Source organism: Salminus brasiliensis, chromosome 9 (genome assembly GCF_030463535.1).
Source record: "Salminus brasiliensis chromosome 9, fSalBra1.hap2, whole genome shotgun sequence".
Classification (NCBI taxonomy): Eukaryota; Metazoa; Chordata; class Actinopteri; order Characiformes; family Bryconidae; genus Salminus; species Salminus brasiliensis.
In genome coordinates this window covers 27,327,772-27,348,533 of record NC_132886.1, presented here as the reverse complement: position 1 = coordinate 27,348,533, position 20,762 = coordinate 27,327,772, and the positions used below count along the sequence as shown (strand labels likewise).

The following is a 20,762-nucleotide window of genomic DNA, read 5'->3' as shown; positions in this document are numbered from 1 at the left end:
TTTCTACCTTGTACTTTAGTTTGACAGGTGAGAAATGAATGACAGGTGAGAAATGAATGAAGTGTAAGGGTTAATATTTACAGTTCTGATGTAAATTATATTTATACAATGTTCTCATATGACTGAAAATATGGATCCACCGTGAACAGAGACCAGAATAACAGTTCATAATAATAATAAATTAATATCTATTTTCTGCAGTGCAGATGTTTTCTACAGACTGGGACTGAACTCCATTCTTGTGATTTAATAGAAAGTGCTGTTTGGCTAAAAGCAGCTTCTTCTGTAAGGAAGATCACAGTCTGCTCGTGTTTTACCTCTAGTAGCCTGAGACGTGTTTATCCTCTGTATAATAAAATGTTTAAGAGGAGGAGGAACAGTGTTGTGTACAATTTCATAGACAAGACACACATTTCAACCTTTAATCAAACAGCCATCTCCGACTGTAACCGGCTTTTTAACCCCTTCAACTGAGAACAGCTAATCCTTCACACTAATGCATCATGTCCTCTGTTTCTTTCCATACTGTAGGGCTGACTGTACTCTACAGTGGACAAGCTCAAGGTGAGCAGCTACATCTGCCTTTACTGGATTGCTTCATTTACATTCATGTAGTTTTACAGTTTTACCTGTACACCTTCCCACAATCCACTGTATAGTTTTTTTATACACATATTTTACTACATTTTTACGAATATACGATTGTGTGTGTTTTTCACACACATTGTACATTACAGACCTGTGAGCTTAAAATGTATGCTGAAACTGTACAAAATATTACAATACTAGCATATTTCTATATTTCTAGAATACAGAAATATTCAGTTCATTAAGCAACAAAGTCTGATCTTATGCTGATAAACTACTGTTTATATTGTAAAAGTAAAATCAGCTCTGATCTCTTCATCATTTCATCTCAACAGAAAAACCCAAACCAACACTGAGGGTGTATCCTCACACCACTGTCTACACTGGAGACGCACTTACTCTGACCTGTGATCTGCAGATCTCACTCACTGGATGGAGGTTTACGTGGTTCAAAGTCTCTCAGCAGTTAGAATCTTTGGGAGAGTTAGGCCCCAACACCCTCAGTATAACAGCGTCTGATTCAGGAACAACAGAGTATCTGTGTCAAGCATTCAGAGGATCATACGGCTCAGACTACAGTGATGGAGTCAAGATTACAGTGAGAGGTACATCATTTTTTCTGCTTTCTTTTCTCAAATCTCTTGATTATAGAATGTTTGTTCGTCACAAATATGATAATATGGTGTTAATATACTTTATATTTTTCCTGTGCAAAAACCTCATATCTCTAAAACAGCAGCTTTACAGGAAAAGAAAGGACTTCTTAGGTGAAGTCAGTGTTTAAAAAAAAAAATCTGCTTGACCATTTATTAGGGACATTGGAACGCTGCCAGATTCCAATTATCTCATAAAGTGAAAAACTGAAAACGGAGATACAGGGCTTTTGCATGACATCAGCAAACTTCATCAACTCAACTGAAGTCTTTTAGATCAGGAAACATCCTGAAGATTTCAGAATTCTACTTTATGTGGATTCTCGCTCTCTCTCTCTCTCTCTCTCTCTCTCTCTCTCTCTCTCTCTCTCTCTTACACACACACACACACACACACACACAGTAGCTTACTCACAGCAGCGTACACACAGAGAAAACAGCAGCATGCGCACACACACATATACACACACATTGGAATACACACAGCGGCATGCAAGCACACCGCAGGTACACACACACACACACACACACACACACACACACACACACACACACACACAGCTTCACTCACAGTAGAACACACATAGCAGCATACATGCACTCACAGCAGCACACTGAAACACACATAACTGTATACACACACACACACACACACAAAATCACAATCACAAAATGGGAACCTCACACACATGCACAAACACGCACACAGTGGCACACTCACAGCAGTACACACAAACACCATTCACATACACACAAAGTGGCACACACACACTGGCAAATACAGTTGCGCACACAAACAGCACACATATACAGAGGCACACACACACAAACACACGTACAAACTGGTATGCACACACAAACACAGCAGCACACACACCATAGCGTCACACAAACACACACGCATACACCCCGGTATATACACAAAGTGGCACACTTACACAGAACCACACAGCAGCATGCACATAGATACACAGCAACACACACAGTAACACATAAATACAGCAGCACATAAAGTTGCACGCACACACACACACACACAGTAAACATACATCCAGGTGCTCACACAGCAGCACCCACACAATGGTGGACACACTCACTGCAGCACACACACACAGAGTGGCACACAGACACAAGGACATACACATTGGCATGTCCATAGAAGCACATATACATTCACACAGCAGCACGCGCACGCGCACACACACGCAACACACACATACACTCACACATGAGGCAGTGCGGCAGGCCTTAGTTTACTTCTTGCTGCAGAGACATTCACTGGTCTTCAGTAGAGAATCTGACATAACTGCAGAGAAAAGGAACAGCTGTGTTTAACTGGGGAATCATGTTGTGTAGTTGCTGCAGTTTTAGTTTCACTAAAGACAGGAATGTGTCTTTTAGAGGAGAAAGCAGACTAAAATAAAACACTGTAATAAAGACATTTCATTCATACATTCATTTCTGAACATCTATTAAACTCATAATTAGATTAATATAATTTAATTAATGTTCTTACAGTTTATTTTCAGAAACACAACAAAATTTAGATTTTACAGCTTTCAGTGTTAACTACAAGATATCAGATCCTACAGGACCAATAATCCAGGGTATTACAGAGTTTATCCTGCTTTTCCAGAGAAGACTTTATGCTACATTTTGGAGGGTTTGACTGCATTCAGTGACAGGAGCGTTAGTGAGTGCAGGATGTTGGATGAATGATCACCACCCCTTTTCATTCCCAACTCATCCCAAATTTTGGATGGAGCACCATCAGTCCAGAGAACACAGTTCCACTGCTCCACAGCTCAATGCAAGGGGGCTTTATACCCCTCTAGCCCATGACTGGTATTAGGCATGGTGCCAAAAGGTTCATGTTCATTTGCTCCAGAGAGTCCTATTCTATTGGCAGGGATTAGACAAGCTATGTGTGTGCATTTGAATATCTGTGTCAGCAATGAGTGCAACTTAAAGTACCTGACAAACAATTAGTGAAATGGTTTTGCTCCAATTAAATATTGAAAATTATGTTTTAGTGAAGTTTATATTACAAAATTAATCCTGAAAATAAAAGATCATCAGTTGCACTTAGTGATTATTGTGAGAAACTGTACTGTACAGAAACACTGTAGGAAAATCAACCTGCTGTAATCTTTCTGATAACTGCTGAAGGACACACAGCTTTTTACACACACAGCTTATACTGACCATCACCACCTACTGCTTATATTGTAAAAGTAACATCAGCTCTGATCTCTTCATCATTTCATATCAACAGAAAAACCCAAACCAACACGGAGGGTGTATCCTCACACCACTGTCAAGACTACAGTAAGAGGTACATCATGATTTCTATTTTCTTTTTTATATACAACTTCATTTTAGACTGACTGTGGACAAATGTCTATTTTTAACTCTATATAGGCTATTAATTTTTCATGAATGGATTCTAGTATTATCTCCATTCTTGGGGATTACTGTGGTTAAATTCTTTGTGTAAGAGTTTAAAAAGCTGTTTTTTAGGCAAGACCACTGTCTCTGATTCTGCTTCTATGTATTTATCATCCTGTACATGCTGATGACTTGAGAAAACGGCACTGTTTTAAAGGAATGGTCGATCAAACAGTTACATTTACACCATTATTTATTCCCAGCATTCACTGGATTGACCAACACACAGTAAAATGAAAGGTTCAGTAAACTGATGTGCTTGATGAGCGATTTAGAGTTTTGATCAGAGACAGAACATCTCTCAGAATTTAACACCACTGCAGACCGCACTGCACATTTCAAGCAGGTGGACTTCGGCTCATCGTGTCACGCATATAGCAGCTGGACGATCACTGTAGATGAACACACTCCACTACAAAGTCTGTGACTGGTCAGTTCAAATCTACAGTCAATATCAAACTGTGTGGATTCAGCTTAGAGCAAACTTTAACTTGAGAGCTTTAGCTGCTGAAAGTTTACTGAGGCCTGCACCTCAGTAATGCTCTGCATACTTCACCCAACGTGACACAACACAGGAAGTGTAACCATGCTAATGTCACTGATAAAGTGCATGTAGGAAATTTAAGCCTGTTTGGAAACGTGGAGTAATCATGAAGACTTTCAGCTTTAGTTCAGGTGCTTCAAACAGTTCAGCTTATGAAGACATATTTTAGACACATTAGTTAAGATGAATTTTAGCTGAACACACTGTCTACTGACATGAACTACTTACATCAACAAGACCCTGGATAAAGCACTGAACATCACTGTTAAGCTCTGTCTGGCTGGGACTAAATTTCCATTGGGGTAATTCTCTTTTTCACGGGGGCTCCTCTGTGATTTTATTATGAACATGTCTGTGTTTATTCCGTCGTCCTCTGAAAATATTACAGGTTAATTTACCTGTTTTTCACTGAACTCAGTGATCATCTGATAATTTAGTCCTGTCTGGATTTACATCTCTGTGTTTTTCCAGGCAGATGTAGTCTGATGTCAGAATAAAAGGTTTTTTGGTTGCAGATGCACAAAATTATTATTATTATTATTATTAAACGTAAAAGGCAGACTATTCAAATATGTTGTAGAAATTTACTGTCTGTTTAAAATCATGTATAGGCTGATTTACAGTCACACTGTAGGAAAGTCAGACTACTGTAACATTTCTGCTGAATTCAGAATCAGAAACGTTTTTAACACAAATTTTTACAAAATGATAAACCTGCTAATGTAGGGGTAGTGGTGGCTCAGCGGTTAGAGCGCCGGGATATCGATAACAGGGTTGTGGGTTCGATTCCCGGGCTCGGCAAGTTGCCACTGTTGGGCCCTTGAGCAAGGCCCTTTACCCTCTCTGCTCCCCGGGCGCTGGAGTTGGCTGCCCACCGCTCTGGGTGTGTGTGTGTGTGTACTCACTGCCCCTAACACGTGTGTGTGTGAGTGTGTGTTCACTACCAGATGGGTTAAATGCGGAGGACACATTTTGCTGTACAGTGTACACTGACAAATACGTGCACCTTAATGTTCCTGTTTCAGAAGCACTGATCTCTTCATCATTTCATCTCAACAGAAATACCCAAACCAACACTGAGGGTGGATCCTCACACCACTGCTTACACTGGAGACACACTTACTCTGACCTGTGATCTGCAGATCTCACTCACTGGATGGAGGTTTAGGTGGTACAAAGTCTCTCAGCAGTTAAATCCTCTGACTGAATATAAAGACACCAACACACTCAGTATAACAGCGTCTGATACAGGAACAGCAGAGTATCAGTGTGTAGCACTCAGAGGAGACTACGTCTCACACTACAGTGCTCCAGTCAAGATTACAGTAAGAGGTTGGTCATGATTTCTGTTTTCTTTCTACAAACGACTTCATTTCAGAATGAGAGTAAAAATGTAGATCAATTATTCCAGAAGGATTTTGAATTCTGGATCTTCTTACGAGAAACACCTTCTTCACACAGAGTTTCTACCTTTCTAAAGTCTTTATGATCTTTGAACAGAGAGACCAAAGGCTACAGTGAAAGTGCAGCCAGCTGAGCGTGTGTTCATCAGAGAGAGAGTCACTCTCACATGTGACATAGAAAGTGGAGGAGTCTGGAATTACGAGTGGTTTAAGAATAATGATCCTCTCAGTGAAGCTCAATGGAGGAAGAACTATGAAATCTCTAATGCTGATGGGTCTCATGAAGGTGATTATACCTGTAAGGGAAGACGGTCAACAGAGCCGCACTACTCAGAGATCAGTGCTGCTGTTAGACTGACTGTATCAGGTGAGTGTGTCGTCTTCCCACATTATTTCTACCATTAACAGTTAAAAGAGTAGAGGTGTATTACTGCTGCAGAAACATCATCATGTACAGTGGTGGCGCACTGGAGGGTGTTTGGGTGGCTTATGGGGCTCAAGCCCCGGATGATTGTTGAAAAGCCCTGAAAGTTTTTTGAAATTTTACATTTGAAAATAACACTGTCATTTCTCCTCACTGTCTCTAACTGGGCTGGCAAAATAAATACCCCAAACGTTCTGGAAAATGATCGCCATCTAGTGGTTGGTCAAGAAAGTTGTGTTGTCAGGCATTCAGTCTGTGACCTGTGTGCAGATAATCATTGTTTTCTTTGTATTTTTTTTATTTATTTAAAACACAGTTTACTTTTAAAACACTCAAGCAAATATTAACAGTGTAATCAGATTGTACAAAGCAAACAAGAAAAAGAGAAATATCATGAAAATGCATAAAAACATTCAAAATTTTCTCAGGTGAGTCAGCAGTGAGTGAATGACCTGTTTAGCATAATTAAACATTAGACGTTCGCTCACTGGGACACTGGCTAACGTCAGAACCCCTGGACTACAGCTCTGGTTAACGTTAGTGGAAGTTTTCTGGTTGTACAGTGGAGGTGAAAATATATCACAATGTAATACATTTTCCTAAAGATAGCTGTAGTTACTTCCCTGAAACTAACTTAAGCAATCTTAACAAATGTAACATGATTATAACATTTTAATGAACCTTATGTAATATTAAAACGTTAAAAATCATTGCCCAAATGTAAATAGTCATTTTGTTTATACATTCCTGTTAACTTGTACATTACTACCAAGTGTAGCACGTCTGTGAAACCCTGCTATTACACTGAAAATATAGTTTGTGTGTAAATGTGAATATTTTTTTAAATATGTATTTAAAAACTGAATTATGACGCGTGCCCTGAATATAATAGAATATGAATATACTATTTGTCCAGTATTTTTATAAGAAAACTGTAGGTACATCTCCTTGTCCATTTGATCAGCTCTGCTCACCATATAGGAGAACTTTGTAGTTCTGTAATTACAGATTGTAGTTCTTCTGTTTCTCTGCATACTTTATTACATAACGTCCTGTATGATCAGTGGAGCTGAAAAAAATGAGTAATGGGTTTAGAAACAAGTGTAACTAATAACATCTACTGGCAGGTGAATGTGTGTGTGTGTGTGTGTGTGTGTGTGTGTGTGTGTGTGTGTTTGTGTACATATACAGTGTGTTTTTTTGAAGGTTTACTTTATCACTCAGAGGACATCAGGGTAAGTCAGGGGAAGTATGGTTTGGACATTTCGGCTGAGCCCTGGTTGTGTAAAATGTCTGGCTCCGCCCCTGAGCTGGAGAACCATCAGTGATAGATGGAAGTGGTAAAGAGAGCTGTGGAGAATTAGATAGTTTACTACTGACTTTAAGTTCACTAGTGTTTCTTCCTGATTCACTGACTGCTGTCTCACACTGTTCTGGAGCTTCTTACTGAATCTAACAGAAATCCGCTTTATTGGCTGGTATTGATTTGGTAGCATTTTAACCAGGATTTAATATTTCACTTGTGAAACAGAAAAACAAAGTTACACCAGCAAGTATTTAAAAATAATTATTAAAATGAATTAAAGGCAATTCAACTTTACTGTCTGATTATTCATTATTCAAAGTTTGCATCTCACGAATGACTGCAAATATTTCAAATATTAGCTTTTGCAGAAGTGCCAGTCATTTTTAAAATTTAATAAGAATAAAAATGCAGTATTTCATTTCCCCACTGTTATGTGAACTGCAATGTCATTATTTTGAGGTACAAAGTCATTATTTCCAGAAGCTCTCTCAATATTCTGAAACGTTAAGTCATTGTTTTGAGAGACTATCACTGATTTGAAATGCCGTCTTCTTACTTTGAGAAAATCTCTCATTATTCTCAGTGTCTTAAACTCAGCATCATGATTTGCTGAGTCATCATTTTAGTGACAGTCTCATTATTTTAAAAATGCTGAGTCAATATTTTCAGAAACGTTACTGCACAGCAACATTGTCAGAAAGTCGAGCCTCTGTAACCTTTCTGTGAAATGCTGAAACACAATGTCTCATAAGACTCAGCATGTTCTTAGTATGTTAAACTACTGCTCCTTGAGTTGCTTTCTCCATGTTCTGACATGGTCTGACATGTCTGACACGATTTCTCCTTGATTTCAGATAAAACCTTGATCTGAGAGACTGTCTCATTGTTTTAAAATGCTAACTCATTTTAAGACACTTTATCTACAGCAATGTTGTAGGAAAGTCCAACTACTGTAATCTTTCTGCCAAAACACAGCAAGTTCTTATCCTGATCAAACTACTGCTTCTATTCTAAAGCTCAATCAGCTCTGATCTCTTCATCATTTCATCTCCACAGAAAAACCCAAACCAACACTGAGGGTGGATCCTCACACCACTGTCTACACTGGAGACACACTTACTCTGACCTATAATCTGCAGAGTTCACTCACTGGATGGAGGTTTAGGTGGTACAAAGTCTCTCAGCAGTTAAATCCTCTGACTGAATATAAAGACACCAACACACTCAGTATAACAGTGTCTGATACAGGAACAGCAGAGTATCAGTGTGTAGCACTCAGAGGAGACTACGTCTCACACTACAGTGCTCCAGTCAAGATTACAGTAAGAGGTTGGTCATGATCTCTGTTTTCTTTCTACAAACGACTTCATTTCAGAATGAGAGTAAAAATGTTGATCAATTATTCCAGAAGGATTTTGAAATCTGGATCTTCTTACGAGAAACACCTTCTTCACACAGAGTTTCTACCTTTTTAAAGTCTTTATGATCTTTGAACAGAGAGACCAAAGGCTACAGTGAAAGTGCAGCCAGCTGAGCGTGTGTTCATCACACAGAGAGTCACTCTCACATGTGAGATAGAAAGTGGAGGAGTCTGGAATTACGAGTGGTTTAAGAATAATGATCCTCTCAGTGAAGCTCAACAGAGGAAGAACTATGAAATCTCTAATGCTGATGGGTCTCATGAAGGTGATTATACCTGTAAGGGAAGACGGTCAACAGAGCCGCGCTACTCAGAGATCAGTCCTGCTGTTAGACTCACTGTATCAGGTGAGTGTGTCGTCTTCCCCACATTATTTCTACCATTAACAGTTAAAAGAGTGGAGGTGCATTACTGCTGCAGAAACATCAGTTAAGAAGTGTTAGAGGAAGATCAGCACACTTCTCTTTACAACACACAGTATCTCAAAAAGCTCTGTGAGGTCAGAGAGTTCAGGTTTACTGGGTGAGGTGGTCTTACAGTGTGAGGAGATACAGTAGAAGCTATGGTTGGAAAGCTGGTGTTTAACTGCGTTTTGTGTTGTTGCTTTAGTGTCCCTAAAGACAGGAATGTGTTTTTTAGAGGAGAAGCAGACTAAAATAAAACACTGTAATAGTGTAAAAGACATGTTCCTGAATTCTTTTCTGAACATCTACTAAACTCATAATGAGATCAGTATAATATCATAACATGTTCTTTTAGTTTATTTTCAGAAACACAACAGAATTTAGATTTCACAGCTTTCAGTGTTAACTACAAGTAATTAGATCCTACAGAATCCCCAAACTCTCACCTTGAGAAACCTCTTCATTATTTTTAGTGAGGTCAGGATATTTGATGATCACCACCCCGCCTTATCCATATCGCATCCTAAAATGTTTTGGATGGAACATAGTCATTTCAGACAACACTATTCTATTGCTCCACAGCTCAATACTGGGGGTTTAATTCTCCTCTAACCCATGCCTGTCATTAGGCATGGTGCCAAGAAGTTCATGTTTATGTGCAGGACTAAAGAAGCTGTTTGTTTGCATTCACACTGTCAGCAATGTGCGCAACTTAAAACCCACAAACATTTGACCATACGTTGTAGCTCCTATTAAATGCTGAAAATGACGTTTTAGTGAAGTTCACATTTCAAAATTAATCCTGAAAATAAAAGATCATCAGTTGCACTTAGTGATTATTGTAAGAAACTGTACTGTACAGAAACACTGTACGAAAATCAAGCTGCTGTAATCTTTCTGATAACTGCTGAAAGACACACAGCTTTTTACACACACATCTTATACTGACCATCATCATCTACTGCTTATATTGTAAAAGTAACATCAGCTCTGATCTCTTCATCATTTCATATCAACAGAAAAACCCACACCAACACGGAGGGTGTATCCTCACACCACTGTCAAGACTACAGTAAGAGGTACGGCATGATTTCCTGTTACTTCATATTAGACTGACTGTAAAAAACTGTCTGCACTTTTTCCAGAATAGTTTCCAGTGTTGTCTCGTTTCTTGTGAGATTCTCATGGGTAAATTGTGTAATGTGTTCTAGCAGTGCTTAATATTTCTGTTATGCTCATTTGGTGCATATCGTATATGGGTGTAGTTACTGTAAATGGAAAGCCTGTCAATGTTAGTGGCCTAGTCTGTGTAAGTGATTGATTCATGCTAAGTGAGTCTCAGTAAATCACTGATTCACATTAAATTATTCTTCTCTACTTAAAACTAAGGAGCTTCTTTTGTATTTCAGGCAAGACAAATGTCTCCCTCCCTCCGTCTTCTTCTACACTGACACCTCAATACACACATAACAATGGTTCTGCTACACCAAATCCTTCTGGTAAGAGTGTTTTCTATCATCACGTAAATGCACAGCCTTCATAAAGTTTCATTAACACTGACAACTTGAGAAATTCAGTGCTGTTTTAAAGGAAAGGTTGGACAAACAGTTACATTTACACCTCTATTTATTCACAGCCCTCACTGAGTAACACACAGTACAATAGGAAGGTCCAAAGCTGATGTACATAATAAGCGTTTGCAGACTTCTGACCACAACTGTGTTTTTACACCACTATAGCATCCACATCAGCATCATCTCACATGTCTCTTAAACTCTCACATTTTTTCAGTTATCCTAATAAACTTGATTATTTGGTTTCTGAATCTGTATGAAACACTTTTATCTGTAAAAATGAACAAATTTGGTTAATTTAATTTCGTGTCTCTTTCTTTCCTCAATCTTAGGTTCTGGATCCATGTTTGTAACAGTAGGAGTGGCAGTGGGGTGCAGTTTAATGGTTTTGCTGATTATCACACTGTGCCTGGTTTGGTGTTATAAGAAGAATAAAGGTCTGAAATGAAGCTCTTTATGTGTAGTGGATTGTGATTAAATGCAGCTGCTTGTAGAGAAAATACTACTGTAACCTGCAGTGTGTTTGTTCTTATTGGCAGTGTGCATCACTGCAGTGTGTATCAGTTTTCATACCACGCTTCACCACAAACATCACTAACTAGACGTTATATTACCAACAAACCCACCAGCACTTAATGTTACCACAGTTAAATCCATTTCATGAGCAGATAATATCTGTAATTGACTGGCGTGCTGTTGTTTTTTTCTGTAGATGATTCTGCATCCCGGCCAATGGATGTAACTTATGCACAAGTTATGGGTACTAACAAGAAACCCAGAGGAAATGGTAAGAACTACATCTTTGTTAAACAGAAGCCTGTTTTCTATGAAATTAGCTTTGGTAGGAAAGTCTAAACGTATTTCTGTGTTTGATGATACAGTGACACGACCAAACGATGTGACATATTCCCAGATTCAATCCCATCACAGTAACGGTAAGCTTTACCTCCTACATTTTATTCTGCATTTAAGAAGACTGATTGCAGAAACACAGCAGATCACACTAAATGAATGAATCAGTGAAGGAATGAAGGTGTTTTGTGATTTTGTTTTTTAATAATAATACACTTTAATACAATAATACACTTTAGTAGATCAAAAGTCATTGTGTCACTATTTTAAAAAAATAAAAATACGTTACATAATTTTACAGAGAATTAAGAAATTGCATATCACAGACTGGGGTGTTAAGGTATATCTGTATTTCCTACAGATTATTTTTGTAATGTAAATCCTCCTCATAGTTTCAGATCATTCCACCACTCAGCTTTGAACAAAAGAAATGCACTTTGAAGACTGAGTGGGGAAGTATTAAGACTTTGTGATGCATTAAAACCATTGAAACACATATTTGTTTTCTTATAGTTTAAACATACATTCAAACATACATTATAGATGCTTGTGTCTTTTCCTTTCTACTGATAGTCAGGGGCACTGCAGGGGATGAAAATACAGTATATTACACCGGGCCCCATGGCTCTAACAATTCTGCCAAAATAATCAATGTTTTCCCATAGTGTTACAAGTAAAATGTGGAATATCTTCTGCTGGTGAACAAATTAACACTATGCAAGCCCCTCCACCATTTTTACCAGTTGTTTAGTATGAGATGTGCTTTGGGTGGGTGCAGACATTTGATGGGGCTGCTGAGGGAGGGTGATGTGAAGTGATTAGCCTTTTTCAACCTGGAAAAGAATTATTTCATGCACAGAATACAGAGTGGTTCTGTCTGTACTTGCTAGAAAACACCCTTCACTGCACTGTCTGAAACATGCCAGTGAGTGTTGCAAACAAAGACACATGATTTTTATGTGCTTGAGCTTTCAGCACATAAAACTAAAACTGACAAAAAAAGTTTGTAGACTGAGCTTCATCCAACATACACAATTATCCCATTAATAATCATTAATGTCTTAAGAAACTGCACCCCTGTGCCTAATTCTTCTGTCACCTCACCCCAGCAGAACTCAAATACAATGTGGAGGTTCATGAGTTACTGGCTGATTAAGCTTGCCCTGGAGGAGTGGAGACACTGGCTGGAGGGGATCAAACACCCCTTCCTGGTCTGTATGAACCATAAGAATGTGAGCTTCTCACTGTTCATACCTTTATGTAATCAGGGTTTTGGGAAAGTTTTCCTAAAGTAGATGTAAAACCACAACTGAAGATTGGTCTGTTGTGTTTTGGTTGTAAAGTGAGTGATGTCATTGGTGTGGACTGGTAGACACTTTATTCCAAGGCCATAAAGCAGCAGTCTCTTGCCCTGTGTTTCTGATAAAAGTTTTTCATAGGCATCTTCAAGGTGTCCACTTGCTGCAATAAGCTAGAAACTACACAGGTGATTTATACACATACTATTAATTGCTAATAGTAGTCTCTTACTAACTCTACTAAAGTAAGAGCTTGTGCAACTACGTGTTGCATGATTGGTCCAGTTATACAGTTGTAGCAATGAATGTTGTACACCATTCATACACATTGTTTTAGAGTAGTTAAATACAGCACTCTTTTGCCAGTATCAGTTCTAAGAGCATAGCCTAGTAATATGTCAAAAATGGAGGACAATTATTAGAGTATAGTAAACTAGGATTATTTTCAAATAATCTCTTATTCTAGACTGGAAGAAGCTACTATTTATGTTTTCCCGAACAAAAAGATGTGAGGACTAATAATTAAGACGGATTAGGGAAGAGACAAAAGATCTATAATAATTACAAAGGCACAATGCTACAGAACAAGAGAGGGACAAGACTAGACACAAGTATTTTCAGTGTTAACCCTTGTACAATATTTAAGTAAAAAAACTTGGAACAAACTAACATCCTCATTCCAGAGAATTGTCCTAGGGATAAAATGTACATGCCCAAAACACTTTGTAAATAAATATATCTAACCATGTACTACTAACTGTAAACTACTGTCTGTAAACAACGTACAGCAGAAAGTATCCCCCCAAGTATTGGTGGCACAATTCAAGACACCACACACTTTATGAACTTCCCCTGGGTGTCCAAACGACAGAGTCGCTCACTGTCTTCAAACACAGATTGAAGACCCACCTCTTCCAAAGAGTGGTCACCTTAGTGACTAGTGTTTAGTAGCGTCTAAACTTAGAGGTATCTTTGAATTTTTAGCCTATTCTAACTGAATATGTAAATGTTAAAATTACAAGAAAAAGCAAGTGAACCTTTGGGTTCTACATTTCTGCGTTTCTGCACTGATTACTAATAAAATATATCTAACCATGTACTACTAACTGTAAACTACTGTCTGTAAACAACGTACAGCAGAAAGTATCCCCCCAAGTATTGGTGGCACAATTCAAGACACCACACACTTTATGAACTTCCCCTGGGTGTCCAAACGACAGAGTCGCTCACTGTCTTCAAACACAGATTGAAGACCCACCTCTTCCAAAGAGTGGTCACCTTAGTGACTAGTGTTTAGTAGCGTCTAAACTTAGAGGTATCTTTGAATTTTTAGCCTATTCTAACTGAATATGTAAATGTTAAAATTACAAGAAAAAGCAAGTGAACCTTTGGGTTCTACATTTCTGCGTTTCTGCACTGATTACTAATAAAATGTGGTCTGATCATTATCTAATCCACAAGTATAGACAACCATCTAACTACACTAACTTTAATAATCCTTTTTTTTCTAACAGGTCCATGAAGAAGGCCTGCATTTTTGCTGTGACCCTCATTGAAGCTTTAAGGAGTGCAGACAGAAGAGGGCAGCATCTGAGTAGATTTGTACTTTAATGCAGTATTTTCATTATTTTAGTAATAGTTGTTGTCCTGGTATTTTACACTGATCCGAACCATTGAAATGCAGCACTGACTCCAGAGTTGAGGAATAATCAGACATGTTCTTAATGTTAGGTTCAGTGAGTGATCTGGTGTTGTTTATGTTCATTATCTATAAAAAATTATGAAAAAGGTCTAATTTCTCCAGCAGGACAATGAATATTATACACAAACTAATATTTAGCTTGATTATTAACACATTAGTATAAAACAGTGATAGTGAGTGATAGTAATAGTGAGTTTTATATTTAACTAACTGCACAATGTAAGTCATACCTGTTTGTTTCCTTTAGTTGTTTATTTTTTATGATGTCTGGAATTAAATAAATATCTGTATCAAACAGCAACTCTCATATTTCATGGACAGAGTTCAACTTTCAACACATGCTGATTAGCAAAAAACATTTTTAGTGAACATCAATGACGGTCTGGGTTGGGTCTCTGTGTACAAGAAAACATCTTGCTTGTAACAGGATATCACAGCAGACACACACACACACACATATCTATGGATTTACCTGGGCTTTAATTTCTCTAATTGGGCAGGAATCTTTTTTACTCTCACCACCCTCCACACACCAGTGATCATTATGTTTTACAAGTACAAAATCAGTGTACAGCTGTAGTTGTGAATATACTCATAATCATCATGAATGGATTGGCATTGGTTTTCTTTGAACTGTGCCTTTTCTGGTGTAGAATATGTGCACAGCATCTGTAATAGAAAACCAAGAAGTTTTACCTTTTCCATCATTTCCTATTTTTAATCTACATACATATTTGGTTAAATGTCCTCACTAAGTTACACTTTGACCAAATACTTGGTATCCCTTAACAATTTTCTGGCTGAATTGCTAAAGTTCAGTTAAGCATTGGTTTCCTGGCACAGACCTGGCTTTTAAGCACAGTACATTGTTAGCCTGCCACAACTAGCTTTCAATCATCTGTGAACCGTTTGTCATACTTTTGGCCTGTTCTGTCCATTTCCTGCTCGGTCTTTGTTTTTCCTCTCTCTGCTTGTCTTGTTGTCTTTTGGCTTTTCAGCACATGGCTTTGTTTTGTTTGTGTTATTGTTTCTGCCCTTGTTCCCACCCTTGTCTCCGCCCTAGCCCTGCCTTGTCATCAGTGTTTCCACCTGTGCCTCCTTTGTAGCCCTGCCCTGTTGTCAACACTTGCCAGGTGCACTTTGTCAGTCTGTGTCTATATATAGTCCTGTTGTTTTAGGGTTCCTGGTCTTGTCTAGTGCATATTTCATGTTAATTTATGGTGTGTTACACTTACCTTTACCCTTCCTAACATATCTCTAGTCATTTTGGCCATAAAGCTCAATTTGTCTTATGAAATTCCTCCAGACGACCATGTGCTCAGCTGCAAACTTCAGTCTAGCTTGAAGGTGCTGATTTTGAAGCAGTGGCTTCTTTCTGCAGAAAGGCTTGTTTCTGACCATCCAAACCAATTTCATCTCAGCTGAGGGTGACTTCCCCCAGAGCTACTTCTCCTAATAACTTGTGTCTACATAAAAGTTTTCAATCCTGGAATCTAAAACTGTTTAGAAATGGCTTCAAGAGACATTCCTGACTTCTTATATCTGCACTGAGCTCTTGGCACTCACTGCACAGTGTCCTTATAGTATTAACTTTAATTTAGTTTAAGGCTATTCATATTTGTTTTGCTCATCTAGGAATTGGGTGCTCTCAGGGTGCCATAGGTGGATAGTCAGGGAACTCTTGGTAGTGCAAGCTTAAGGAGGTCTAGATTGGAAACTCTAGTCCTGGGTTTATCTGGGCTAAAGCCTAGGGGGCCAGATGAAATGAACAGGACTGATCTACTCATCATTCACAGTTATACACTAATTCTTATGTTTTTACATATGCCATTCCTAGCCATGACTGTTGATTGGCTGGATTCATTCAAAAGGTCAGCACTGATGCTGAATGGCATCTGCTTTGGACTTGTTTCTAGTCAGCTTTAGAACTGCCTAAGGTACAAAAAACACTTAGATGTTAGTCACTGTTGAACCATGATTGTCATTTGGATGGAGCTTCCAGAAGCAATGTAGTGGAAACAGACCTTTGATCAAGCCATGGTGTTTGTGGCCTTCAAAATCAAAATCAGCAGTCAGTAATACAGAATTCTGTCCACACTGATACTTTGTGGGCCTTACCAAACTGTTTAGAATACACTCTGTTATTAGTTGATCAGCTGATTATTTAGCAGGGGAAAATAAATGACACCCTCAGACAGAAACATAATGTTGTTGTGTCACAGCTATGTAATATTTTGGATCTTGTGGTCTGTCCAAGTTTAACAGTGGTGATGACATGCTTATGTTTAAATAAAAACATTCATATATCACATCCTGTTTTGAATATTATCTCATAGCCTAATTACATTGTGGTGTCTGTGTGCTCGGCAGCTGACATAAACTAATTCTGTATTTAATTAAAAAGAAATAGACCTGAGTGTTTTGGGGAAGTTTTGCTTAAAGGTAGGTCAAACTACACTGAAGATCTGTTGTGTTTTAGGTGTAAAGAGTATGATGTCATTGTGGTCAGCTGGTGGATATTCGAGGGTGGGTCAGGTTTCTTCACCAACGCTTTAAAGCAGCAAAGGGCGTTTCCCATCTTCTAAGAAAGCAGGTTTACTCTCTTGCCCTCTGGTTCCCGTATTTCTAATAAACTTAAACAGTGAGTTGTGCACATACACATCACTAGATGATAAACACTAATACTAGTCTCTTACTAGCCTACACTTGTACATGTTGCCTGATTGGTCCAGTTATAGAGTGGAGGCACTCTCACACACTAGGGAATCAGATTATAAGTTCTTCTGCTCAGATCAACAATAATGGTCACTCAATCAGGCCTCCTAGGACTCCTCTGTAAATTTAACATAGCAGCTAATAATCTGATAATCAAGACCCTTAAAAGAGCATTACACACAAGTCAATTATAGTGTTTGTAAAATGCAAATTAGTTAATTAGATAAATATCTCAGAACAATAAACCACAAAGACAGAAAGAAACACAGATACAAACTGTGGGAACTATCTCATCTTCACACCCAGGGCTTTTTTCAGCTAGATAGAGAGCAGCTATTGAGGTGTTTGTGGTTTGTCTTTTGTCCCAGAGTGACTGTGGTGATGATGTCTTTCTTTACTGAGGAGCTGAACTAGAAAAAGGTGAAATTATCTACTCACAGCATTACATGATTAGCACTAGCAGTGTCTCCTACCAGTCTAAAGGAAGAATTAGTGGAGATCGTAAGTGTTTACTGATTGGTCCAGTTCTAGCATCCCAATCCAGCCAGTAAAACTCTTATTGAAGTAAACAGGAGCACTACTGTGTAAGCTGTACTGGTAGTGTTCAGGCACTCTCAGCTCTTTTGCCTTTGGGCTTCAGAATCCGTGTAAGTGTTCTGTCCAACTTGTGCTGAACTCTCAGATAAATGAACAGTAAATGAAGCTGCCAGTTTTAATGATGATCCCTGTTTCCCATTAACACCACAGTACAGAATGTTTAGCACATCAGGATTTCTCCACATCACTGTAAACACTGTCTGTACAACACAACTTTAAAAAACTTTTAACTAAATAAGTGAATAACTGAGTTAAAATCTTTATGATGGACATTTGGTAATGAATTCAAACATCCATTAAAAATGAACAGCTTCAATATTTTAGCAAAATTCATTCATTTTTTTAGTTTTAAAGCTTAATACTGAGTTAATTCCGTGAATTATTCTATTAAAAGGTTGGTGATGTTATGAGAGTGACATCACCTCTCGCTCTCTGGGATGTGCTTTGTGTTAAGTGTTGTGCGAGTCAATCAGTCAGTCAGTCAGTCAGTGGTCAGTGAGACAGTATGGAGGTCAGTCCAGTCTCTGTGCTGCTCTGTGAGTAACTCTTTTCTTTATATCTTCATTAGAGTCAGAGCTGCTGCTGTATGAAGGTGTTTAAATGCAGTCAGACTAGGATCAGTGCAGCTATGGGAGCTTCAGCTCTTCTTCTCGTTGTATAGTTTGAGGTTTGAGGTTTGACAGGTTTCATGAGCTCCATCTCTAACTGGCTATGAGATCCCATGCTACTTCAGGTATTGCAAGCAGTAGTTTTGCCAGAATAATAGGTATTATAATTATCATTATAATCATCCACACATTTGTGGACACACCTTACAATAAATGTGCTATATCAGCTACTTTTGTAACCACTGCTGCCCTTTAATGCCTCCTGCTATGCGTGGGCTATAAAGCCCCCCCCCAGCATTAAACTGTGGAGCAGTGGAACTGTGTTATCTGGGATGATGATGCTCCATCCAGTACTTTTGGGATGAGTGAGGGGTTGTGATCATCCAACATCCTGACCTTGCTCTTGTTTCTGAATGCAATTAAATCCTCACACCAATGCTCCAAATCTACTTGGACAGAAGAGACAGTTACTCCAATGAAAGCAGAATAGACCTCTTTTTTTATTACCCTATTTATCATTAGTATTGGTAATGAGACATTACCTTTACACAGAACACATTTAAAACACACTTTGTTAAATGATACCAACATGTGTGTACCAAAGTGTTCATTGTAGACTGTGTGAACTTTTCCCATCACTTTAATGCATATACAGCCCCTCAGAATGAACACACACAATATATATATCCATTATATATGTGTGTGTGTGTGTGTGTGTGTGTATAGTATACTATACATATATCAGTCAGTAGGCCTATATATAGGGCTACAGGTAGTCACTGTGCTGTTTGGTGACATGGTGTGTACCATACTCAACATGGACCAGAGGAAGCAAAAGAAAAGAGTTGTCTCAGGAGATTAGAAAGAAAATTATAGACAAGCATGTTGAAGGTAATGGTTATAAGATCATCTCCAAGCAGACTAATGTTCCTGTGACTACAGTTGCACATAATATTCAGAAATTTAAGATCCATGGGGACTGTAGCCAACCTCCCTGGACATGGCTGCAGGAGGAAAATGAATGAAAAATTAAAGAGACAGATAATACGAATGATAACAAAAGAGCCCAGAAAAACTTCTAAAGAGATTAAAGGTGAACTTCAAGCTCAAGGAACATCAGTGTCAGATCGCACCATCCGTTGTTTGAGCCAAAGTGGACTTCATGGAAGACGACCAAGGAGGACACATTGTTGAAAATAAATCATAAAAAAGCCAGACTGAAATTTGCCAAACTAAGCTTCTGGGAGAATGTCCTATGGACAGATGGAATTTTTGCCAAGGCACATCAGCTTTATGTTCACAGATGGAAAAATGAAGCATATCAAGAAAAGAACACTGTCCCTACTGTGAAACATGGAAGAGGCTCTGTTATGTTCTGGGGCTGTTTTGCTGCATCTGGCACAGGGTGTCTTGAATCTGTGCAGGGTATAATAAAATCTCAAGACTATCAAAAGATTCTAGAGAGAAATGTGCTGCCCAGTGTCAGAAAGCTTGGTCTCAGTCGCAGGTCATGGATCTTGCAACAGACTAATGACCCAAAACACAGCTAAAAACACCCAAGAATGGCTAAGAGGAAAACATTGGACTATTCTGATGTGGCCGTCTATGAGCCCTGACCTAAATTCTATGCTGAAACATGCCATCTAGAAAAGGCACCCTTCAAACCTGAGACAACTGAAGCAGTTTGCTCATGAGGAGTGGGCCAAAATACCTGCTGAGAGGTGCAGAAGTCTCATTGACATTTACAGGAATCGTTTGATTGCAGTGATTGCCTCAAAAGGTTGTGCAACAAAATATTAAGTTAAGAGTACCATCATTTTTATGGCCGGATTTTATTACGGATTTTTATTTGTTTATTTTCATATAATTTTTATTTATTATTACTAGTCAGATTCAAGTTATTTCTGTGACAATTGTGGGTTTTTCTTTCATTACCAACAATTTTGTCCGTGTGTGTGTGTGTATATATATATGGCTTCTCCTGGCTGTTAAGATGCTTAATGTCTGGTTTTGTACTTTGTATCTTGTATTTTACTTATGTTACTTTCTTTTCTCTGCCAACTTGCGGTTCTCTCAGTTAGGCAGGTGAGAAATTAATGAGTAAGTGTAAGGGTTAAAAATTACAGTTCTGATGTACTGCCCTCATCACTCTTAAGTAATGTTGAACAGCACAGGTGTTTGTCAGCTAGTGTGATGGAGCTGGGGACCCAGTAAATTCCTCCACTG

General features: G+C 38.5%; 1 protein-coding gene across 1 annotated transcript in view; it reads left to right on the top strand.

Moving 5' to 3' along the window:
* The first annotated feature begins 503 nt into the window (after positions 1-503).
* The window catches only part of LOC140562762 (basement membrane-specific heparan sulfate proteoglycan core protein-like), a 221,583-nt gene continuing 201,324 nt past the window's right edge, over positions 504-20,762 (top strand). The window contains exons 1-6 of the mRNA XM_072688621.1: positions 504-564; positions 924-1,193; positions 5,734-6,003; positions 7,285-7,295; positions 8,431-8,695; positions 8,864-9,133. Of these exons, the coding sequence (XP_072544722.1) occupies positions 504-564; positions 924-1,193; positions 5,734-6,003; positions 7,285-7,295; positions 8,431-8,695; positions 8,864-9,133 (1,147 nt within the window). The remainder of the gene's footprint in view (positions 565-923; positions 1,194-5,733; positions 6,004-7,284; positions 7,296-8,430; positions 8,696-8,863; positions 9,134-20,762) is intronic.